Source organism: Eretmochelys imbricata, chromosome 12 (assembly GCF_965152235.1).
Source record: "Eretmochelys imbricata isolate rEreImb1 chromosome 12, rEreImb1.hap1, whole genome shotgun sequence".
NCBI classification, from domain to species: Eukaryota; Metazoa; Chordata; order Testudines; family Cheloniidae; genus Eretmochelys; species Eretmochelys imbricata.
This window is the reverse complement of record NC_135583.1, coordinates 21,107,643-21,132,650: the sequence shown is the minus strand read 5'-3', so window position 1 is coordinate 21,132,650 and position 25,008 is coordinate 21,107,643. Positions and strand designations below refer to the sequence as shown.

General features: G+C 41.6%; 1 protein-coding gene across 1 annotated transcript in view; it reads left to right on the top strand.

Annotated features, from left to right (window-relative positions):
- LOC144272803 (uncharacterized protein F13E9.13, mitochondrial-like) overlaps positions 1-24,503 on the top strand; it is a 39,556-nt gene extending 15,053 nt beyond the window's left edge. The window contains exons 5-7 of the mRNA XM_077831121.1: positions 9,181-9,331; positions 11,649-11,776; positions 19,741-24,503. Coding sequence (XP_077687247.1) covers positions 9,181-9,331; positions 11,649-11,776; positions 19,741-19,931 — 470 coding nt within the window. The 3' untranslated portion in view covers positions 19,932-24,503. The remainder of the gene's footprint in view (positions 1-9,180; positions 9,332-11,648; positions 11,777-19,740) is intronic.
- The last annotated feature ends 505 nt before the right edge of the window (positions 24,504-25,008 follow it).

Sequence of the window (25,008 nt, the reverse complement as noted above, 5' to 3'; positions counted from 1 at the left end):
GGGTGACCAGTACCAATCAGCCCTGTCTTGGTCGCAGGGGAGCGACCACTCGGGCTCTGGCTCAAGGTTCCCTAGTGGTGGGAGCAAGTTTCCCTAGCTAGGGAGGTAGCCGGCATGATCTTCCAGAGGTGGGGAACTCCCCAAGTGGATTTGTTCACCACCAGGCAGAACAGGAGGTGCCACCGGTTTTGCTCCAGATGGGGTCTGGGCAAGGGCTCCCTCTCTGATGCCCTTCCTCCTTCTGTGGGCAGGAAGCCTGATGCATGCATTTCCTCCGATTCTGCTCATCAGCAAGGTCCTAGTGAAAATCAAGAGGGACAAGGCTCAGCTTGTCATGATTGCCCCGCTGTGGCCTCACCAGAACTGGTTCGGGATGCTGTCAAGCTGGTCAGCGATCCCGCCCTGGCTTATGCCGAACTGACCGGACCTGCTGTCACAGGATCACGGCCAACTCTTGCACCCCAACCTCACGTCCCTCCACCTCACAGCATGGATGTTGCGTGGCTGAACCTGGATGAACAGGCCTGTTCGGACGGGGTCCAGAAGGTCCTCCTTGAGAATAGAGTCTTTGGCCTCATGCTCCCTTTCCACCTATTGTGGAAGGTAGTTTTCCTGGTGGCAGTGATGTCAGCAAGGCGAGACTCCGAGCTATGAACCCTGACTTCAGAACCGCCATACGCGGCCTTCTATAAGGACCAGGTCCAGTTCCGGCCCCACCTGGCTTTCCTTCCCAAGGTAGTGTGTACTCTCCACATGAGCAAGGACATCTTTCTTCCCGTCTTCTGCCTTAAGCTCCATGAGACTAGTGAAGAGAGGCACCTTCACGCTTTGGACTCTGAGGAGGACTCTGGCTTTCTATCTGGATTGGACAAAGCCTTTCCGTAAGTCGACTCAGCTTTTCATCTCTACAGCTGATAGAATGAAGGGCCTCCCAGTGTTCACGCAAAGGACTTCTAACTGGATCACCTCTTGCATTCGAACCTGCTACGAGTTAGCGGGAGTCCTCCACCGCCAATCGTCAGAGCCCACTCGACTAGAGCGCAGGCAAATCTCAGGTTATATCGGCATGCTCTTTTCTAGCTTACAAGTATATTTTCCATGATCTATTTTATCTTCTTGCATTGCTGTATTGCCTTTTTCTTCCATGCTTCACAACCCACACTGTTGTAGGTAAGTTCTCAGGCTCCTTTGAACCACTGGAGTCTTTTAGTTACAGAGTCATGGTGAGTGGAGAGCAGATGCATCTTCTTATAATATCATACCATTTAAATGGTTGTTTTTACCAGTTTTTGTTTCTAATGCTTTTGTAATATTTTAGAAACTTTCCCCTAATGATTGTTTTCTCAACAAAAAGGATGAACTGTTCTTTTCTCCCAGTATTTTGCATGGAGTTCATCTGAATATCATTGTTTTAATTTTAATACAAATGACAGTAACTTTGACGAAGATTCTTGTCATATCAGAATATTTTTATTGGTGATTGAGCTTCTCTGTTTTTTTTTTAAAAGCTCAGCTCTGTAAATAATATCTACTGCTGCAGAGCAAGGCAGGCAGCACGTACCATTCCATGTCCATGAATTGTGTGCATGCAAAAATATGCACACACGCTTTCTTTGATGCACTTCAGATCACAGGACTCCCATGTAAAGGACCATTTAAACTGCTCTGACTGGTAGTTTGCACATGCATTTACCCAGATTGCCCATGCAAGAGCAGTATATTCACATGTTTGTGCATGTATAGTTTTAAAAACCTGGCACTTTCTTTTGTAAGACCCACAAAACTAAAAGATGTTTAACTTTGTGTTTTAAAAATACTAAAAATACCATTCAGAAAATGTGGACTTGTCTATTAGAATGACAGCTGTAATTTGGTTGAATTTCTCTCTGAAAATCTTGAGTCTCTTTCTTAAGAGAGTTTTTATTAATAGAAGTGTTTTGAACTGTGATTTCTTTTCAACATTTTAAAAAGTGAAACTGCATTTTTGCTGTTGATCTGGTTGGTAAACTAGCAAGCTTAATCTGTTTTCATTGCTTCCCTAAAGCTTATAGGAAAAGCTATGGCTGCAATAAGAAGTAACTAACAAAATCCAGTTATCTTTTAATTTTTAGGTACAGTTTCCATATAGGGATACTTGGAAGTGCTTAAGTGTTTGCAAAAACGTCAATTTATTGTATTTCAAAAAATCTGAACCGGATGCTTTAAATTAACTGGGGTTCATTTAGGGACATGTTGCAGTACCAAAAGGAGAAGATATTGAAGGAGCAATGTATTTCTGACTTCTTAGTCATTGTTAATGAGGGAGAGAATTCCTGAAGGTACTGTTAGAGTTCTGTGCTACTTGCTCTGTAACTGGGGGACTGGAGCTCTGAAGGACCTGTGTTTAATGCATTTCATTCAACTACTGCAAAAATGATTGTATCAAGCTCAATGAACAGGAAAGCAAGAAGAAAGAGGGAATCACTGTAATCTGAAGAGCCCCTTTCAGCAACTCTTCATTAAAGTGAATGCTGCTTTGTAGATCCCTCATCTTTGGTCAGTATTTCTGTAATGATGCAGTAGTGACTTGATTGTGTAATGCTGCAGTTTTGATGGTCAATAGAGGTGACTATTAATAAACAGAGCATTGCACATTTTAGTCTTTGTTACAAAAACACTTAAAGATGTGGTACTTGAAAAAGCAGATGCAGCAGCAGCAACATCTCCTGCTATTATGCAGCCATTTCATTCCCTTTGGGGAATGTGTCTGTCTACTCTCTGTCAGTAATAATACCTTGGAACAGAATTGTGTTGGAAAACAGCAGTTGTCTTCTGGCTTTTGAGAAAATGTAAGGAAATCAGAAGAAGCACCAGCACTTTGTCACTCATACAAACATTTTGTCTGTAGGTGAGGAATGAAGCAGAGATGAACTTCTCAATTTCCCCCCCAGTATTTTAACTCAAAGGAATTATCAGATAAATCTGACATTGGCAGTCATATGGTGCTACATTTAAGAATGTAAAAGGAAGGCACCTCCTCCCCTTTTTTTATTGTGTAAGAGTAATGGTCACAGAAAGGAACATGGACTAAAGGAAAAAAGCCTGTCATAAAATACACCCACTTGGTGGAACTTGGTTTCTTTACAGACCTATATATTTATTAATTCTACAGCTCTTTAAAAGAGAGATCAAGGTGCCTGACAACATGCATCATTTTTAAGCAGCCTCAAGAAAATGCAATGGAGTCCGCTGATTATGCAGAAAACAGTAACAGCTAGGTAAACAAGTGTGGACATCAGACGTGCCAAACCTGTGGAAAAAATGCAAAAATTGGGCTTGTTTTTGGCTTAATTAGCTTGTGAGTTGCTTGTTGTCTAGTTTTTGGCTTGTAGCTTGTTGCTTTTTTTTTTTTTTTTTTAAATCGGCTTCTGGCAAGCAGGGGCCGGTGTGGGGGAGGAAGAGAGTCAGGGGTGCATATTGGGCCTGCCACAGTCCCAGTCTGTACACTAGGGGGATCTTGTCACATAGGGTATGTCTACACTACGAAATTAGGTCGAATTTATAGAACTTGGTTTTGTAGAAAGCGGTTTTATACAGTGGATTGTTGTGTCCCCACACAAGTGCTCTAAGTGCATGTAGTCAGCGGAGTGTGTCCACAGTACCGAGGCAACCGTCGACTTCCAGAGCGTTGCACCGTAGGTGGCTATCCCACAGTTCCCACAGTCTCCGCCGCCCATCTGAATTCTGGGTAGAAATCCCAGTGCCTGATGAGGCTAAAACATTGTCGCGGGTGGTTCTGGGTACATATCGTCAGGCCCCCGTTCCTCCCTCCCTCCGTGAAAGCAAGGGCAGACAATCATTTTGCACCTTTTTTCTTGAGTTACCTGTGCAGACGCCATACCACGGCAAGCATGGAGCCCGCTCAGCAAACCATTACCGTATGTCTCCTGGGTGCTGGCAGACGTGGTACTGCATTGCTACACAGCAGCAGTTAATTGCCTTTTGGCAGCAGACAGTGCAGTATGACTGGTAGCCGTCATCGTTGTAGTCCTGGGTGCTCTTTTAATCGGGTGCCTGGGCAAACATGGGAGTGACTCAGCCAGGTCATTTCCCTTTTAAGTTTCGTCTCGTGGCGATTCAGTCCTACCGGCAGTGCACTGTCTTTTAACCTCCAGCCAGTAGAAGATGATGGCTAGTCGTCATACTGCACCGTCTTCTGCCAAGCACCCAGGAGATGATGACGGCTAGCGGTCGTACTGCACAGTCTGCTGCCAGCAAGATGTATAAAGATAGATGAAGTGGCTCAAAACAAGAAGTAGACCAGATATGTTTTGTATTCATTTTCTCCTCCTTCCCTCTGTGAAATCAACGGCCTGCCAAACCCAGTTTTGAGTTCTACCCTTGAGGGGGCCATTCAGTTTCTCGCAAAGCCATCCCCTTTGTTGATTTTAATTCCCTGTAAGCCAACCCTGTAAGCCATGTCGTCAGTTGCCTCTCCCTCCATCAGGGCAACGGCAGACAATCGTTCTATGCCTTTTTTCTGTGCAGACGCCATACCACGGCAAGCATGGAGCCTGCTCAGATCACTTTGGCAATTAGGAGCACATTAAACACCACGCGCATTATCCAGCAGTATATGCAGCACCAGAACCTGACAAAGCGAAACCAGGCGAGTAGGCAACGTCAGCGCGGTGACGAGAGTGATGAGGACATGGACACAGACTTCTCTCAAAGTAGGGGCCCTGGCAATGTGGGCATCATGGTGCTAATGGGCCAGGTTCATGTGGTGGAATGCTGATTCTGGGCTCGGGAAACAAGCACAGACTGGTGGGACCTCATAATGTTGCAGGTCTGGGATGATTCCCAGTGGTTGAGAAACTTTCGCATGCATAAGGGCACTTTTATGGAACTTTGTGACTTGCTTTCCCCTGCCCTGAGGCGCAAGAATACCAAGATGAGAGCAGCCCTCACAGTTGAGAAGCAAGTGGCGATAGTCCTGTGGAAGCTTGCAACGCCAGACAGCTACCGGTCAGTCGGGAATCAATTTGGCGTGGGCAAATCTACTGGGGGGGCTGCTGTGATGCAAGTAGCCCACGCAATCAAAGATCTGCTGATATCAAGGGTAGTGACCCTGGGAAATGTGCAGATCATAGTGGATGACTTTGCTGCAATGGGATTCCCTAACTGTGGTGGGGCCATAGATGGAACCCATATCCCTATCTTGGCACCGGAGCACCAAGCCGGCGAGTACATAAACCGCAAGGGGTACTTTTCAACAGTGCTGCAAGCACTGGTGGATCACAAGGGACGTTTCACCAACATCAACGTGGGATGGCCGGGAAAGGTACATGACGCTCGCATCTTCAGGAACTCTGGTCTATTTCAAAAGCTGCAGGAAGGGACTTTATTCCCAGACCAGAAAATAATAGTTGGGGACATTGAAATGCCTATAGTTATCCTTTGGGGACCCAGCCTACCCCTTAATGCCATGGCTCATGAAGCCGTATACAGGCAGCCTGGACAGTAGTCAGGAGCTGTTCAACTACAGGCTGAGCAAGTGCAGAATGGTGGTAGAATGTGCATTTGGACGTTTAAAAGCGCGCTGGCGCAGTTTACTGACTCGGTTAGACCTCAGCGAAACCAATATTCCCTCTGTTATTACTGCTTGCTCTGCACTCCACAATATCTGTGAGAGTAAGGGGGAGACGTTTATGGCAGGGTGGGAGGTTGAGGCAAATCGCCTGGCTGCTGGTTTCGCACAGCCAGACACCAGGGCGGTTAGAAGAGCACAGGAGGGTGCGGTGCTCATCAGAGAAGCTTTGAAAACCAGTTTCATGAATGGACAGGCTACGGTGTGAAAGTTCTGTTTGTTTCTCCATGATGAAACCCCCCGCCCCTTGGTTCACTCTACTTCCCTGTAAGCTAACCACCGTCCCCTCCTCCCTTCGATCACCGCTGTCAGAGGCAAAAAAGTCATTGTTGCTTCACATTCATGTATTCTTTATTCATTCATTACACAAATAGGGGGATAACTACCAAGGTAGCCCGGGAGGGATGGTGGAGGAGGGAAGGACAAGGCCACACAGCACTTTAAAACTTATTGAATGCCAGCCTTCTGTTGCTTGGGCAGTCCTCTGGGGTGGAGTGGCCGGGTGGCCGGAGGCTCCCCCACCGCGTTCTTGGGCGTCTGGGTGAGGAGGCTATGGAACTTGGGGAAGAGGGTGATTGGTTACACAGGAGCTGTAACGGTGGTCTGTGCTCCTGCTGTCTTTCCTGCAGCTCAACCATACGCTGGAGCATATTGGTTTGATCCTCCAGCAGCCTCAGCATTGAATCCTGCCTCCTCTCATCACGCTGCCGCCACATTTGAACTTCAGCCCTCTCTTCAGCCCGCCACCTACTCTCTTCAGCCCGCCACCTCTCCTCCCGGTCATGTTGTGCTTTCCTGCACTCTGACATTGTCTGCCTCCACGCAGTCGTCTGTACTATGTCAGTGTGGGAGGACACCATGAGCTCAGAGAACATTTCATCACGAGTGCTTTTTTTTCGCCTTCTAATCTTCACTAGCCTCTGGGAAGGAGAAGATCCTGTGATCATTGAAACACATGCAGCTGGTGGAGGAAAAAAAAGAGGCAGTGGTATTTAAAAAGACACATTTTCTAGAACAATGGCTATACTCTTTCACGGTAAACCTTGCTGTTAACATTACATACACAGCACATGTGCTTTCATTCCAAGGTCACATTTTGCCTCCCCTCACCACGTGGCTACTCCCCCCCCCGCCCCTGGCTAACAGCGGGGAACATTTCTGTTCAGCCACAGGCAAACAGCCCAGCAGGAACGGGCACCTCTGCATGTCCCCTTAAGAAAAGCACTCTATTTCAACCAGGTGACCATGAATGATATCACTCTCCTGAGGATAACACAGAGAGATAAAGAACGGATGTTGTTTGAATGCCAGCAAACATACACTGCAATGCTTTGTTCTACAATGATTCCCAAGTACGTGCTACTGGCCCGGTGTGGTAAAGTGTCCTACCATGGTGGGTGGAATCAGGCTGCCCTCCCCAGAAACCTTTTGCAAAGGCTTTGGGAGTGCATCCAGGAGAGCTGCAAATGCCAGGGCAAATTAATCATTAAACATGCTTGCTTTTAAACCATGTATAGTATTTTAAAAGGTACACTCACCAGAGGTCTCTTCCCTGCCTGGTGGGTCCGGGAGGCAGCCTTGGGTGGGTCTGGGGGGTACTGCCTCCAGGTCCAGGGTGAGAAACAGTTCCTGGCTGTCGGGAAAACCGGTTTCTCCGCTTGCTTGCTGTGAGCTATCTACAACTTCATCATCATCATCTTCCTCATCCCCAAAACTTGCTTCTGTGTTGCCTCCATCTCCATTGAAGGAGTCAACACGGCTGGGGTAGTGGTGGCTGAACCCCCTAAAATGGCATGCAGCTCATCATAGAAGCAGCATGTTTGGGGCTCTGACCCGGAGTGCCCGTTTGCCCCTCTGGTTTTCTGGTAGGCTTGGCTCAGCTCCTTAAGTTTCACGCGGTACTGCTTCGGGTCCCTGTTATGGCCTCTGTCCTTCATGCCCTGGGAGATTTTGACAAAGGTTTTGGCATTTCGAAAACTGGAACGGAGTTCTGATAGCACGGATTCCTCTCCCCATACAGCGATCAGATCCCGTACCTCCCGTTTGGTCTGGAGCTCTTTTGCGATTCTGGGACTCCATCATGATCACCTCTCCTGATGAGCTCAGCATGGTCAGCTCTGCTAATGAGCTCTGGCCAGCGTGGCAAGCTGCAGGTGACCATGCAAACAGGAAATTGAAATTCAAAAGTTTGCGGGCCTTTTCCTGTCTACCTGACCAGTGCATCTAAGTTGAGAGCGCTGTCCAGAGCGGTCACAATAGAGCACTCTGGGATAGCTCCCGGAGGCCAATACCATCTAATTGCGTCCACAGTACCCCAAATTCGACCCGGCAAGGCCGATTTAAGCGCTAATCCACTTGTCAGAGGTGGATTAAGGAAATCGATTTTAAGAGCCCTTTAAGTCGAAAAAAAGGGCTTCATCATGTGGACGGGTGCAGGTTTACATCAATTTAACGCTGCTAAATTTGACCTAAACTCGTAGTGTAGACCAGGGCATAGAGTGTTGGGGTTCTTAGGGATTGGCTTGTTTTGGGCTTGTTTTGAAATGGGATTAGCTTGATTTTTGGGCTTATTATGAAAGTCAGGGTGCTTATTTACTGTGTGAAAGTTGGCAACTGTGCTGAACATCTGTTCTAAGAGGTTTCTGGAAAAATAACTATAGTAGTAAGAGAAAGTGTGGGGTGCATACCCCATCACAGGAGATAATAGCACTTTCCTACCTCACAGTGTAAATACACTAAAGATAGGGAGATTCTCAGATTCCACAGTACTAGGAGCCATATAATTACCTTAGATTCATCTTGTTCCTTTACTACCTATTGTTGCTTCTTCTTAGAATCAAACACTATAGTTGATGCAAGGCAAATGTGAGTTTGGTACACTGGGAGGGAAGAGAATGTGGGGGAAAGGGAGAAATGAAAGTCATTGTCTTAAATAGTGCCCCACAGTATGCAAAAGTTTGAGAACTGCCATTTTACTGGATTACCAATAATGTTCTAAATTCACAACTGAAAATCATTTTTAATTGGGGCCTGATTTTGCATTCAAGCAAAACTCCCTTTCTATTTTAATAGACATTCAATCTCTATAAGAATTGCAGGGCCAGATCTCTAAATTTGACCAATTAAATAAAAACTGCAGAAAGTTTTAGAAATTTATTTTAAAATTTGAAATTTGTACATCGAAATCCAAAGATTGTATCTTAGCTGCAATTAGGAGGTAGCTCACCATCCAGCTTACGGGTTTTTCCTTGTAGTGGGCCTAGGAGGTACGGGGGGGGCTGTTTGTGGAAATTCAGTTTGTGTTGCTCTTGATGTATGCCTTGCACCTAGAGGCTACGGTGATGGGTTGCACTAAAAATCTTTAACACATGTTTTAACTAGGCTTGACAAACTACTTATCAGCAGAGACTTGCTTTTTGTGCTAGTGTCTGAGAACCTCTCAATACTGTATCAGAATAGACTGAAAATGTAATTACAGGATGAAATTTAGGAGAAATGTAATTTCTCTTTGCAGTTCAATTTCATCTTCAGATTTCAAATTTCTTTTCTAGGTCTGGATTTTATCCGAGTTGAAGGGTTTGTTTTTTCTCATGTTGCTGATGAAGGGATTATAAATGCCTGTGCAGGTGATCTGCTAAGATACCGAAAACAAATCGGAGCACAGCATGTTCAAATTTTTGCCGATATTAAAAAGAAACACAGGTAAATATGCGCACTGTTTACATATGTGTTAATGTAAAAATAATCTGATGTTCATTTTACATTAATCTTATTAATTACTCAGAAAGTGAATATTGGGAGAACTTTACTGCTCACACAGGGTCTTGCAAAACTATTAAACTTGCCCCTATAAACTGCAGCTTTCTGCATCTGTGTAATTTGCAGTTGTTTAACTTTCAGAATTTGTAAATGTCTTGTTTCTGACATAAGGTGATGCTTTATATCAGTTAGATGTATCTCCTTATTATGTTTACAAATAAATCATGTTTCATGAGGGTAAGCATCTAAAATAGCTATTTTAATAGCTAAGTTAATATTAATATTTTAATAGCTAAGTTATATGGGTGGCTACCAAATGTGACACATACAAATCATGAGATTTTTGCCACATTAAAAGCTCTTATCCCTTTTCCTCTAATATTGGTTTCTTCAATTTTAAATCAGTGCTGTATGTGGATATGGAGTATGTTTTATGATTATCAGGCAGCAGCATCTTATGACAGCTATGTGAATTCAAGCTGACATTTCATCACAATTGTCATACAGTCCTTTCTGTTATTAGATGTTTCTTTGAAATTTAATTCAGAAAAAGAGAGAACCAAAAAGCTGTGTATTGCGCATATCAAGTAGCTTGAATTCAAGAAAGATTTGTGTGTGGAGTGTGGGAAAAGTCATGGAAATAGCTAGGTTTGGGGCATATTTAATATCTGGTTTAAAAAAAGAAACATTTCATTATAAGAAATGATATGCCGCATTTTCAACATAAGTTTAAAGGTTCCTTCAAAGCATTTACTTTCTAACTTCACCTCTCCATATTCTGAACATCTGTGCAATGATATTTCTTCTCCTGAGAAGTCCCAGAATGTGGTACTTCATGCACATATTCTCATCTTTGTCATATGAGACACTGATATTTAGAATGTACACTGAATTGTTCATAGGCTGATGCAATGTGGTGTTTGTTATTTGCTTAGTTAATAGTGGAAAGGAGAATGTCATCTAACCAGTTTATGGGAAACAAATATTCATGGGATTATTGAACTAAAGGGCAGGGGTTAAAAGGCTGTGGTGTTTTCTCTAACAACAACAACAAAATGCCTGGCACCAAGAATTAGCAGTGTCCAATTCTCTAACTTGACAAACTGTTTCCCAGGTTATCCTTCGTTACTAGCGTTAGGGATTTCCGTTTCCTTTCACTCTGTTTTTTCCCTCCATATTTTTACATATGCACAACTTCATCAAGGCCCTGACATCACAATGACTTTCTTCTGGCTGCAAAAAGTTGTTTGGTATTCTTTTTTTAGCACAGTCACACTGATGGAGAGGGTCATGGCAGAGTGAATATGCCAGAAGAGGCATTGCCTCTCAATATGACTGAAGCAAGTTCCTTCTATTCCATTCCCAGATCTGGTTGGCCCAGAAAGAAGGACACTAGTCCCAGGACGACTGGTCTTTTGTGGTTAGTGCTCTGTACTACCATAACAGGGTATCAGGTTACTGTATAATATTGTCTGTGTTAAATATCGTATTTTCTGATTCTATTGTAGAAAAGATAGGGGGAAATTATAAATGTAAAAGTTGGTGTTTCAAAGGCTAAAACTTTCTCAAATTTTTGAAGCTGTCTAAAGCTGAGGTTGCTGTAGATGTGGGTTTCAGAAAAAGAGGCTAGCTTACACATCTTACTGACAGTTACTGCTTAAAATTTGAATGGTACATCTTTGGATGCATGAAGCAACTACTGTTTGAAGATGATAGCTGCTCTCATTTTTTCCTCCAAAGACAGATATCCAGGATATAGTGCTTGCTAATGACTGAAAGTTAGTTCTTTTTGTTGGCCTTTATGGAATGAGATGATGCTCCTAGTCCAGTTCCTAGAGGACAAGGACCTGATTTACAGAAAAGCCGAGCACCTACAAATCCACTTGAAATCAGGGGAATTCAGCATCTATGAAAATTAGGCACTCACTACAAAAGCTGCCAGCTCAGTTGGTACTCCAGGGTGACAGTCTAGCACATTTAGCAGTCACTGTGTAGACAGGGTGAGACCCAGACAAAGAGACAAGTGGGTTATGGGTCTAGGATGACCAAACTTTTTTTTCCCTCACATTGTGTTTTTAATGTCAACTGTAAAAAAAAAAAAGGGGGCACTTAACACTCAAAAGTCAATCTTCAGTTGTTCTGACAGCAGGGAGTTGAAATACAATCATGAGTTGTAAGAAAAGCAGCCTAACATTAAACAAGGTGGATAGCAAGTATGTATGCTGAAAGTAACAACAGGTTGTGTTTCTGCTGTTTACAGCGCTCACGCTCTGACAGCAGATGTCAGTATATCAGAGACTGCTAAGGCTGCTGAGCTCTTCCTTGCTGATGGGATTGTATTGACTGGAACAGCTACTGGAATGCAGGCAGATCCTAAAGAATTGAAAGGTGAGAGCTGTCACACGAAGGTCGGGCAACAACCAGTGAATCATTTTCTGGATTAAATATAGAGAGAAATCTATACGTTCTCTGTTCTAAAAACAGAGAAACTTTCTTTCACCCTAGTGTTTGATTTGGTCTCGCACAAACCAGCGTGATTTGGGTTTTGGTTGGATGTACAGTAGCATGTTTATAAAAACAATTTTTATGGCATAAAAGTTAAAATTATTGTAAGTATTGAGAAAGTATGCTTGGTAACATTTAAGTGTTACTCATATTGGCATCTTGTAAGAAAAGGAAGGCTTAATTTCTACATGATTTTAATTTAAAAATGAGATTCTCCATAGCCTTTTTTTAAAAAATAGGCTAATAACTAGACTAGTTAAAAATACTTAACTATTAACATGGAAAGACTATTTATAATTGGATTTCTCATTGTGAAACACATATTCCAGCAGCAAGAGAGGAATCTGCCGAGATTTGGACATTTCGGTTCAGTAATACTAGGGGAAGTGTAGCCTTTAAGAGTTGAAAAAGAATTCTCTTTCTCTGATAAGTGGAAAAGTATGTGACATTTAAATTATTTTTAAAGGCGTATTTGTTTCTAAGAGAGAATAACTTGACCCATGAATTCTGACCTGTGTAGATATCATGTATGGTGCCTGATGTTACTATATTGGCACAGGTTGGAATTGTCTTCAACAAATTGGATTGCTCCTTTGTTACAGTTCATTGTGCTAAGGACTGATATTCACGTAGATGAATGGCTTGAATCAGAGAAATGCTGAGCACCTGCAACTTTTATTTGAAGTCAGCTCCCATTGATATGGCTGGTGTTCATCACCTCCCAGGGTCATGCTCTAAAAGTAATCATCATATGCTCAACCAAGACTGGGAACATTTTTAGCAAAAATCATGTTTGAAGAAACAAGAAGGCTGCTTTTGTGGGTTCCATTCTTGCTGCTTTAAACATGGCTCTTTCTGGTCTAAAGACAGCCAGTCATTCATCCTTCCTTATTACAATTCTAAAGAAGAAAAGGCAGGTGATAAACATACTACATGTTTTACATATTTACCACAGAGACCTGCGTATCAGACCACATTCAGAATGTTACATAGTTAGTGGAAATTTCCAATATTTATCCATACAATACAGGTTCAACACTATGTTGTTACAGGGCATATTAAACTTGACAAATTAGGTTTTCATGTGCATATACAGAATTAAAACAAAGCCCTTGCCAAAGAATAGATGATAAATGACTACATTTTAGCCCACCCTTAGGTAAACTGCAGTGGAAAGCTGGCTATGTATGAAGATAGGCCTCTTAAAGTAATAGATTTTCTCAGTATTAAAACAAAAATTGTTTCATGAAACAGAACCTTCTGAAAACAATGTGACTCTAAAGTTTGACAGACTTAACCTTTGTATCATCCACACCCTTAAATTAGTTTTTGTTTCCCCCTTCTTCAATGGAAAAAAACAAATAAGTCTCAAAAAGTCGTAAAAACCAGAAGGCAAAATTCTGTTCTAGGATGTGTGTAGCTTCCCTTGACTTTGGTGGGTGCCACCTCACGCATCAGAGAGCAGATTTTGTCCTATAGTTTTTTACAGTGGGATACCAACCAAGCCAAACCATGGATTCTAGAATTTATGTATATGTGCCAGTTTTATTCTCTTTCTGGCTCCAAAGAACAGAGATCAGAGAAATGACACAAAGTATACCCATTTGTGTGGCTCTCACTTTTGTGTCATGAATACAACAAACCTAGTATTCTGGGTTTGTTTTGGTTGGGTCACACAGCTAAGTGCTGAGATTTTATGACAGTGTGGCAATCCCTCATTTAAGAGGGTTGGTAGTTTTGAATTGTTAATTGGGGAGGGACCTCTTGAAAAATCAGTATTCTTGGGTCGGAAAAGAGAGTTTAAGCACATCAGTGTTGGTAATCTCTCTAACAGAATCAGACCTACGGTCACAAAGTTGAGTGTTGGTGTGAGTGAATTTTTGCATTTCACAAGTTTGTGTTGTTAGAAGTACTGTGTTACAATGAAGACGTTAAGTGTAGACAAAATTGGACGCCTTTCATCATGTTACAAAATATACAATTTAAAACATTTTATGCCAACTTAAGCTTTGATCTGATCAGCTGTCTCTTGAAAGTAGAACTGAAAAGGCAGTTGAGATTTTGCCATATCCTTTTTCAGATTTGTTATGCAGCAATACAGAAATGCTAGTGCCTTTGTCTCTGATGTATTGAATTGACTGTGATTTGAGGTAGGAAAGAAGTGTTTCTGTCAAACAAGGAAACTGTGTGAAGGGGCTAGAATTTTGTTTAGATTATGTTGATACTTTAATTCAAGCCTCCTAATTGTGGTGATACTTTGCCATGACCAGCCCTGACCAAAGGTCCTTTCACATGATATTGTGAGGATCTCTCAAGTATTATTCTCTGTAGAACTTCTATAGATGACTATAGATACGTCGCTTTTTCTCTGTTTATGAGTGCAGGCAAGCAGGCTCCTCTCAGGCAACTACCAGTCCATTCCACACAGCAGCTGGCAGGCATTGCTTATACAGTCAGTGACTATTGGGCTCTCTGTAGTACCCAGCTACTTCAGTTCTACAAAGTACCTAAGCAGCACTGGTCTAGGAAGTGAGGGACCCAAAGTCCCTTGTGCTTTTGCACTCTACCACTGTTGGGCCATTAAGAAGCAGGCATTAGAATGCTGGGCTTATGTTGCACTTAATTTCTTAGCAGACTATATTTCCATTTGAGAATGTGTTTATCTTTCAGATAGGCAAAATTATATTATAAAAACTTCTATGATGGGAGACTTGTCCAAGTCTAAATAGCTCAAGGCTTGCTTTTGGAGGATAGGTTTCAGAGTAACAGCCGTGTTAGTCTGTATTCGCAAAAAGAAAAGGAGTACTTGTGGCACCTTAGAGACTAACCAATTTATTTGAGCATGAGCTTGATGAAGTGATGAACTGATGAAGTGAGCTGTAGCTCACGAAAGCTCATGCTCAAATAAATTGGTTAGTCTCTAAGGTGCCACAAGTACTCCTTTTCTTTTTGGAGGATAGGTGCTTTCTTCTTTAGATCTCCAGTCCATATCCAGCCTAGGTTGGAAGTCACTAAAAAGTTTTTACTATTTGATGACTGTTTGATGAACTGTGGGAAAATGAGTTAGTGGTCGCAGTCCAGTAACCGCTGGACATGTACCCATGTCACAAAAACCACCAGAGTAGATAGTAATAATTTGGACCTTTGTTGGCATTGTTCACAGTGGGAACATGGAGACCAATTTACCTTTCTGCACATAGGTGGTTCGCTTACGTTGGGTACAAGCACATTGCTGCTGCCCATGCTGTACCTGTTCTATAGATAAAGAGAGGACATCTGTCTCTAATCTGCACCTTTTACAAGCACTAGGCATAATGATGAAACAAAGCCCTTTGAATTAAAATAACTAAAACGTGTTACAGTACTGCATATACCATAAACACAGTGGTGTGTATGGTACAATGATTATTGCATATGAATAAAATGTTAAAGAAAAGTATTTGAGCAAGTTATTGGGGCATTGTTTAGTTTTACACTGTTTACCTTTTTTTTTTAAAGCTATGAATTGTTGACCTTTATTTCATGCAATTTGTGCATATCCTAGTTCAAAAGGTTTCATTATGTTTTGCTATTTCATCTGATTTTTATTAGACATGTATGCAGATATACTGTCACAAGGAAGAGCACAGTGTCCTCTAGTTATAGTTTATTGAAGCAGAGGAATGTCTAAGTATAATTGTATAAACTTTCAGATCTTGTCACATAGAATACATAGTCACAAAATTATCTGAAAAAGTACAGTAGCTTGCGAAGAGTTGGCTTAAGAGTTATAAACAAGGTTTTGAGTTTAGAGACAATTAACAAATGTAGTGTTTAATGTTAAATTCTACTACGCAGAAACATCATACTGCACTGATTCCCATAATGCTGTTGCCTATTTAAAAAATAAAAAGTTAGAATTTGGGCAGTGATATAGTGCAAGTCTTATTAAACAACACCAAAATGTAAACCATTTGACCTGGATCAACATTATGTCTTACTGTGTGAAAGTATCTGTTTAAAATAATTTGAGTGACTTTACACTCAATTTGGTAACCAAATATAATGCCAAAGTGGGCAGTAAGGACGATGTATGTTTCCTATCCTGGTACTTTCTGGCTGGCCCCACCTTCTGCACAGGAAAGGACAGATCTGTGTGTGGAGGGTCCACTTCACACACAGATTACTGCAGGATGCTTGGATCCTTTGTTATTTAAGGAAGCCTTTGAAATAGCACATTTCAGTTTTCATTGTCTTAGTCTTTGCTTCTTAGGGCTTCTCTTGGGCCCATATGTCAGCTTAGATATTCTACTCTTCCTGCATGATCAGTTTACTTATTGACGCAGTACAATTATGTAGTGCCGGCAATGTGTCCTGTGCACTTTTCATAAAAACAAATACAGACTTTTGGCCAAATTCTCCTGGGAGAGCAGTTGAGCACTGCAACGCATATCTGTGAAAAGAATGTCATGTTAAATCTGTATTTGAACCTAAGTAAAGCGGATATGGTACTCTTAATAGATAGGGCATTGTATAAATAAAATTCTGATTTTGTTTTTGTTCAGTAATATAGTGGAAAGCTAATGAATCTATTATTGTGAGCAGGACTCCTGTCAGGATATAAAATAGGCATGAAAAGGGCTATTGCCCGACTCATCTGATGTGTCTAATTCAGGGCAAGGCTTTCCTTAAAATTGTCTTCCATTGTAGGATGGTCTTATTCTTCTGTGTTTACAGTATGTAGGATGACCAGATAGCAAGTGTAAAAAATCGGGACGGGATGTGGGGGTAATAGATGCCTATATAAGAAAAAAAACCCAAAATTGGGACTGTCCCTATAAAATCAGGACATCTGGTCACCCTAACATTATGTGACAGATGGTGTTTGTTTTAGATGGAAGAATGCTAGCACATCTGACCTAGAGGAAGCTTCAGTAGCATTTGTATAGGTAGCTCTTCTCTTGGTGAAGCAGAATGGAAGTAAATAATTAGTCTTTCCTGTAGCATCATTAACAAGTTACAATTCTTCTGAAACTTTAAAGTAAACAGCATTTTCTTGCAGAGTTATATTTTACATGTGTATCCTTCCCCTGACGCTGTAACCACCTACGCCAGCTTGTTATCACCAAGTAAAGCAATTTTTATATTTCTGTAAAGGTCAGAAATAATGTTCTACACCATTTTCTTTGAGGAAGCAAATAGAGCATCCTGCAAGGCACCGAGTCATTTTTGTGAGAACCAATTTGAAGTTAATGGTGATGAGGAAGTTCAGCACCTATTAGAATTAAGTCTTTATTTTTTCATAGCTAGATATTGACTTGTGCCTTTCAGAGACTTCTGTTAATCATCTGTCCTTTCTCCATAAAAGAAACTGAGCATAATAATAAATTTGTGATCTGAACAACAAACTACTTTCTCTGGACCTTGTATCAATTTCTGTCATATTAAAAAAAACCCAAAAACCTCAGAATGCTTACATCTCACAGTGAACACAGTCACTTGAATAGATCTGAGGGAAATTCACCCTTGTGCACAGGGACTGCACAAAGGCTGAAGAGGGACTTCAGTGTTGCATAAGTCTTGTCTTGTGCCCGGGGTGAATTTCACCATATGCAACCTGGTGAAGGTTCGACTTGTTAAGTGATGTGTTGTTTCTAGATAAAATAATGTGCTGCTTTTATGTCCCACTGCCCTTTTAAAACAAAAATAATATTTACTAGCACTGCCTTTGGCCTGCAAATAAAGTAGATGGAGTTGTCCAAATAGTCCTTATGACCACTGTTTGCTTCTCTGCTTCCCTTCCCCTAAATTAGAAGATCAACTAGAGAGCCTGTTTTTCCTTTTCCTTTCATGGGGAATAACACTGTTTTGCTGCCTCTTCCCTGAAGATCTTGTTCTAGTCATCAGCATAGCATAAATTCAGCAAAGAGACCTGGTAGAAATATACACTGCTCCAACTACCATTATTGTGATTTAAACTGATAACTACAGAATTGTAATGAACACAGCACTATTGAATAGTTCTGCCATTTTAATAATCTCACCGCCTCCACCCAAAAAAACCCATCTGTGCTGACATAAATGGAAACAAGAATAACGTCTTATTCTTGTTGCTGTTACACTTTAATTACCATCTAGAAAGATTTGTTTTTATTGTTTTCCTTTTGGGATGAGAGAGAAATTGATAACACAGTTAAGAATCCTTATTTTTGTATTTAAGTAACTCCCATAGGAATAAATTCTGTCCCCAAGACACTGGGTTCTGACTTGAGTGATCTAGGTTCTATTCTAGATGCTACTTCAATATAAATGACTGCCTCTTTCTATGTGTTTGTACAGCACCTCATAAAATGAGGCTCTGATCTTATTTGGATGCTAGGTACTGCTGTAATATTAGTAACAAGGGAATCCAAGATGCAGAAGAACCATTGTATTTCTGCTGCGCAAGGGAGCTCCCTCAAAAGCTTAGTTCAGCAGAGGCTTCTTGGTAGGGTTGTCAGCTGCCTAATCACACAAACCCAAACACCCTTCCCCTCCTCCTGTCCTGCCCCTTCCCCAAGCCCATGTCCCTGTCCTGCCACTTCTCCGAGGCCCCGTCCCCACTCACTCCACCCCCCCCTTCCTCTCTCTCCCCCACCCTCACTCACTTTCACCAGGCTGGGGAAGGAGTTTGGGATGCGGGATGTGGGCTGGGACAGGGAGTTGGGGTGTGGGAGGGGGTTGGGGTGTAGGGTGCAGGCTCTGGGAGGGAGTTTGGGTGCAGGAGGGGGTGCAGGCTCTGGGAGGGAGTTTGGGTGTGGGCTGGGGCCGGGGGTTGGGGAACAGGAGGGGGTGACGGGGATGGCGCTTACCTCGGGCGGCTCCCAAAAGCGACCAGCACATCCCTCTGGCAGCGGCTCCTAGGCGGGGGGGGCCAAGGGGTCTCCACACGCCGCTGCCCCTGTCTACAGGCACTGCTCCCGCAGCTCCCATTGGCTGCAGTTCCTGGCCAATGGGACCTATAGAGTCGGCACTCTGGGCGGGGGCAGCGCGCGGAGACGCACACACCCAGGAGCCAGAAGGACATGCCGGCCGCTTCCGAGAGCAGTGCGGAACCAAGGCAGGTAGGGAGCCTGCCTTAGCCCCGCTGCGCCGCCAGACTGTCAGTGCTTAAAATCTCCCAGTTTGGGTGCAGTAGCTCTGGGAGACAGATCGTGATTCCAGTAGACTCTCGACGAAACCAGGAGCATTGGCCACCCTACTTCTTGGGCATCTTCATGCAGCGTGGTTTGTGGGGGCAGGAGAAGAAAGGGCTAGTACAAGTGAGGCCAGAGGATTCACTGTCAAATAGTCATTGCCCCATGTGGAGTGGGGGTCACAAGAGTGGCCGTTAATTGTTTCAGTTGCAGGCTTTGCCTCTTCCTCAGCACTGAAACTGCCCTGTGATGCATGGCCAATGGTGGTTTCATGTGATCCCAACTTTGTTTCTTTTGCTTGAATAGTGGTTTACAAAACAAATGCAGCATTGTTGTAGCCATGTTGGTCCCAGAATATTAGAGAGACAAGGTGGGTGAGGTAATAGCTTTTATTTATTCTCAGTTGGTGAGAGAGACAAGCTCAAAAGCTTACGCAGAGCTGCTCTTCTTTTGTTAGCAGTCATTACAAGTGGTTTCTACAGACAAGCCACGTAATTCTTTACCAGAGAAACCAAGACCAGGTGTTGCTGACAGTCAGTATCATTTTTTAGCAAAGTATCAGTTGGAAATTGGATAAGTCAAGGCTGATTAATTTTTTGTCCCTATAATTTTAAGGGTGGGAGAAGGGAGAATGATTCTAGAGTGGGCTTAATCCTATTGTTGGATTTACATACGTGGCTTTCTTCATCTTAGAAGTTGAACATGCTGTGAAGATTCCAGTGCTGATTGGGTCTGGAGTGACGCTGGAGAATGCAAGGAACTACTTGGATGCAAATGCTTTAATAATTGGTTCATATTTCAAGAAAAAAGGTTATTGGGCAAATAGTGTTGATCCTGACAGAGTAAAGAAATTTATGGATCATATAGGTAAACTGAGAGAATGAATTTATCATCATATAGTATTGTGTTTGTGTAGAATAAGATTTGGTCATAGCACAACTTCTGTGGGGTTACCATACAAATCCAATAGGATATACAGTACCATGCACAAGCAACCTCTATTAGCATTCATGGGAGTTGCATGGGAATTGGTTAATACAATATTAAATGAGGAGAAAAAATCTTCTCTGTGGCTAGCCAGTAAATCAGGTGGCATTTTAAAGAAAATGGGTGTTCTCAGTTTCATTTGTCGAAGGCACATTTCTGCCGCTCTCTACTCCATGTTCCAGTACTAAATTATCTCTTAGACGTTTTCAGGAATATATTCTTTATGACAGGTAAAGAATTTGTGCAGCTTAAGAATTAGCTGAGTTTTGTTTTACATGTGGAATACAATAGGACACCCTAAGATTTCAGCCACCAGTACTGTAAATTGGGCAGGTCAGTTAGCCGCTGTGTGCCTCAGTTTCTCCATCTGTAAAATGGGGATAATAATACCTATTTTAAAAAATGTTGTAGGACATAATGAGATTTTGTAAAGCAATTTCATCTAATAAAAGTTACTATAAAAGTGCAAGATTTTTTTTTTCATTCAAACTCTATTTGTCAAAAAAATACAATAAAAATGCTGTAAGTTAGTAAAGTCCATTTATTCATGTCTGAATACTAGTGACGTCGTAGCAGAATTTTTGGAAGTCTTGATCCATCACTAACTTCAGACACTCAGCAGCTGCCCCTCCCAGTTTTAAGTGGCACCCCATCTATTTATCTCTTTGTTGGTCCTTTGCTATGATGACCCATCATGAACTCCTTCCGTGATGACTTTCTCAAGATTATTTCCATCTCTATGGCTGATGTGAGCAAACTACATAAGTTTGTGCCTGTTGATTTCTGAGAGCAGAGTCCTCTTTTCTCCAATAATATTTCGAACATAAGAGTATATGCCAGCACCCCATTCAAAGGCTTCAGTTTTCTTCTAGTCATCCACATTAGTTCCCTAAGATTCACTTCCATAAGTCGCTATGGAAAAAAATTATACTTTTCACCAGTTAAACCTTTGTATGTTTCGAGAGGCCACAGTTTTTCTACACTTTTATAAGGGAGGCCACGACTGAACAAGCCATCCCTAGTCTTCTTCCGATTTCTTTAGACTAGCCTCCTTGATTGGACTATGAATGATCCCAGGTAATTAAATCAATCTACTTCCTCTACAGCTTGACCATTAATCTTGTTGTCCACTTGCATCCTGACGTTAGTGATAGTGTCAAGATACATGCATTTTCATTTTTGCCCCTTTCAGTAGTACATATTTCTCATTAACTGTTTTTAACAGACACCAACATTTGTTGAATTCCATTGATGGTTGCAACAAAAAGCATATCCGAGGTCAGTAAGAGGTGTTCACCAATGGAAATCCTAGTTCCTTTCACTTTATCAAAACCTTCAGGGCTTGTCTCACAAGAAATTCTGCATACATGTTAAAAAGACTTGGGAGGCAAAGGAGCATTCTGTCTCCATGTACCAATGGAAAACTTACTGCTGTTTGCACCATGATCTGTTGATGATGGAGACTTGTCACGAATTCAATTAGATGCTTTGGAATCCCCATGTCAGCCAGTATCCTCCAGAGACTGTCATGATGGATGATATCAAATGCTTTGGAGTAGTCAGAGAAACGCCTAATCAATGGATTGCTGAATATTTGCAATTTGATTGTATGTGCCTCCTCCCTCTCTAAAATCAGCTTGTGGTGATGGTAGTTCTGCTTCTGTCATTTGCTTCGTGCTGTCCTGAATTATACAGAGGAACACTTTACTTGCGTGCTATATCAAGGAGATGGTACAATAGTCACTGTGCTGTTATATTTCCTTTCTTTGGTAAGAGCAGAAAAATTCCCTTTGTCCAATCATCCAGTCAATTTCTAGTCATTCATGCATTGTTGCAAATTTTCCACATGAGATCAATATCACCATCACCAATCACTTTTAACAATTCTGCTGGCACATTATCTACCCCTGGTGCTTTCCCAAGCTTCATTTTCATAAAAGCACGCACCACTTCCTCGCTCAGGATTGATGGCTCAGGCTCTGTACTCTCTTTTCTGTCATCCTGTATTGTAAGTGGCTCTGATGAGGCATAGAGGTTGGCACAGTAATCTCTCTATGTTTGAAATCACCACCTTCAGTAAAAACACTACTGTCATGATCTTTTATTATGCTTGGTTGCAGGGAAAACTTCTTACTAAAATGTCTGACCACTGTGAACATACCTTTTGTCTTATTATTTTAATTCTCGAGTTCCTCACATTTTGCTCTAATGTATTTGCTCTTATCTCCTCTAGTCTGCCTTTCTATCTGTCTGCTCAGTTCCTTACAGCGTATTTTCTCTCCTGCATTCTTCAGTCTCCAACCTTAACCTTCTCTGTTAATTATGGTGCGGTCTGACACTCACTTTTTGGAATGTGTGCTTTAGTGGCTTCAAGCATGATAGTTTTCATTTTATTCCAAAAGTCATTCAGGTTTTTTCTTCTCTTTCACATATGATAGTGACTCACACCTGTTCTTTACGGAAGTCGTGTAGTTTTAGTTGATTTGGGACAAGTGCAGACGCAGCGGACCTGCCAAACGTCCTATCTTTTTACATTTTAATTTTATGTTTGAGGGTAACAGTTGATGGTCTGACCCACAGTCTGCACTCAGGGAAGTCTTTGTCCATTGGATGCTTTATCTCCAGCGTCCCTGTATCATTACATAGTTGATCTGGTTCTTTGTCACATCATCAGGTGACCTCCATATATGTAAACATATAGGATGTTGGGTGAAGATATTGTTTGTAATGATCAGATGATTACAGTACAGACTTCGACTAAACATCTTTCTCTCATATTGTAAACCCAGACCACTGTTTCCCTTTATTTCTTTGAGAGCTTACAACTCCAACTTTTATGTTCAGATCTCCAATTACAAGGGTGATGTCTTCACTTGGTGTTTTAATAAGTGTCTCTTCAAATCATTCATAGAATGCCATAAATTGTTCGCTCATCAGCTGCATAGAGGCTTAAACCTCTCTGATCAACCTTTTAACTGACTTTGCTTGAAGGCAAATTGTAATGGTTGTATTGCTGATTGTATTATATCCAAGCACACACTTTGGTGTCTCCTTGAATAAAATAAATGCAACCCCTTTTTTCTCACTTTCTCAGAACCTGAGTGTATACCACATACCCATCCATCATCATGAAGTGACTTCTACCATTCCATCACAGCTTAGATTTCATGTATATCTATCTTACATCTTTGTAAATGGCAAAGTTCCCTTCATACATACGCCTCACAATCCATGTTCCTGTTCTGATCATTCTTTTATGAAGGTTCAAGTTATTCTTTTCCTTGGTGCAAACATCAGGTACTGTACTTCCCAAAGGATTTGGTACAGCACCATTGTAACTGCAACTGGTACTCTTGATGGCCAGAACCTCCTCCCCAGGATAATTTGATGAGCCTTTTGACGTGGGAGGTATCTCACCATCCAGTGCCACACATGGATCATGTTGCCTTTGTTCTGCCATGATTGGTCTCATGGGAGAAAATACACGGGGTGGTTTCCTATTGCCTTCTCTCTGGTTTGTGGTTACTGTTGCTTAAATCATGATTTAATAACTCTTCTCCCTGTTGATGGCATTTCCCAATTGGAGGTCCCAATATCCTCCCCAGGACCTCATCTGTCTGAAGCCATTAGTACTTCCTGAGGTTTCAGCCAGTTGTAGATGGTACGGTCTACTGCCATTACAGCATCAGGCTGACTTGGAAATGCTGTACCACAACCAAAATTTTGAAAAAAATTGGGAAATGGATTCACTTTCAGTACTTAATGAAGAGTAAGTGTAAATATTTAAATTATTTTAAATAGAGCTGCTTGACATTTTTTAGGAATTTTGACAAAATATTTTAGTAAAAGCATTTGAAATGAAGATTTAATGCTGTTTCCAGACCAGCTAATTCAGCTCTGCACTTCTCAGGATTAGTATTAGTGATGTTGCAGACTGCCAAGATCCTTCCTGATACACACAGGGATAATTGTGATGGAAGCCTTTCTTGTTGTACTGAGGGGTAAACACAGATTTTCATTTTTCACAAAGAATTCTTCACCACAGAAAACAATAGTGGATAGATTCAGCCATCTCTTAAAACTAATAAATTATCACGAATAAAAAATGATTTTCCTTAGCCAAAAAAAGGTCTAGAAGTCATTGTGTGCTTATGTAAAATCAGAGAATGATAGAAGTACTAAAAGATCTTTAAAAAATCTTTTTTGTTATTTTGGGTTCATAATGTGAAAATCTGTGTGATGTTTTAGTGAGAATGATGTGGACCCAGACATGTTCTACATGGATACATTTCAGAGAGGTGTTTTTATCTGAGCACCCAAGTGAAAGAAGAAATTTTGCACGATAGTATTTATTTATTATATATTTATAATGTATTTTGCAGATTCATTGGGTTGGAAATGTATTTACTTCATGAACTATCATGTGAAAAACAGTCAAATGTAAATAAAAATGACAATTTCTGATTATATTTTGAGATTTTACTCTTTCATTTTTGATAGAATGTATGTGTGTTTTCATTCTTTGAGACTGTGAGTGAAATCTGTCCTTTGGAATCTCTCTCTTGACATCTGTGCGTAGCTTCCATTGATGCTAATGTAGATTATGTTATGTATATCAAAGGATAAATGTAAACCCTTTGTAAGCTGGTGGAGACCCACCCATCTCCAAATAAAATGGCACACTTATTGTGGAGCAAAAAGATCATCTCCCAGAGGTTTTGTTTTGTAAAGATAAAGGTAATTCCAAAAAACACAGCATGAAATTCAACGTAAGCCTTCTCCCATGGTTCCTTCTCCCTGGACTTACCTGTCTGTCCCATGGTTCCACCAAAGGCTGTTGAGTCCTGTGACTTGCTGTGGCCTGTAGAAAGCACAGATGCTTCAGAAGCATGTGTGTCATACACACACAGAGTTTCAAATCTTCGGAAGTGATGTGTTACAAATGTCTGTGTCTCCAGTAACTTGCACTCCTTC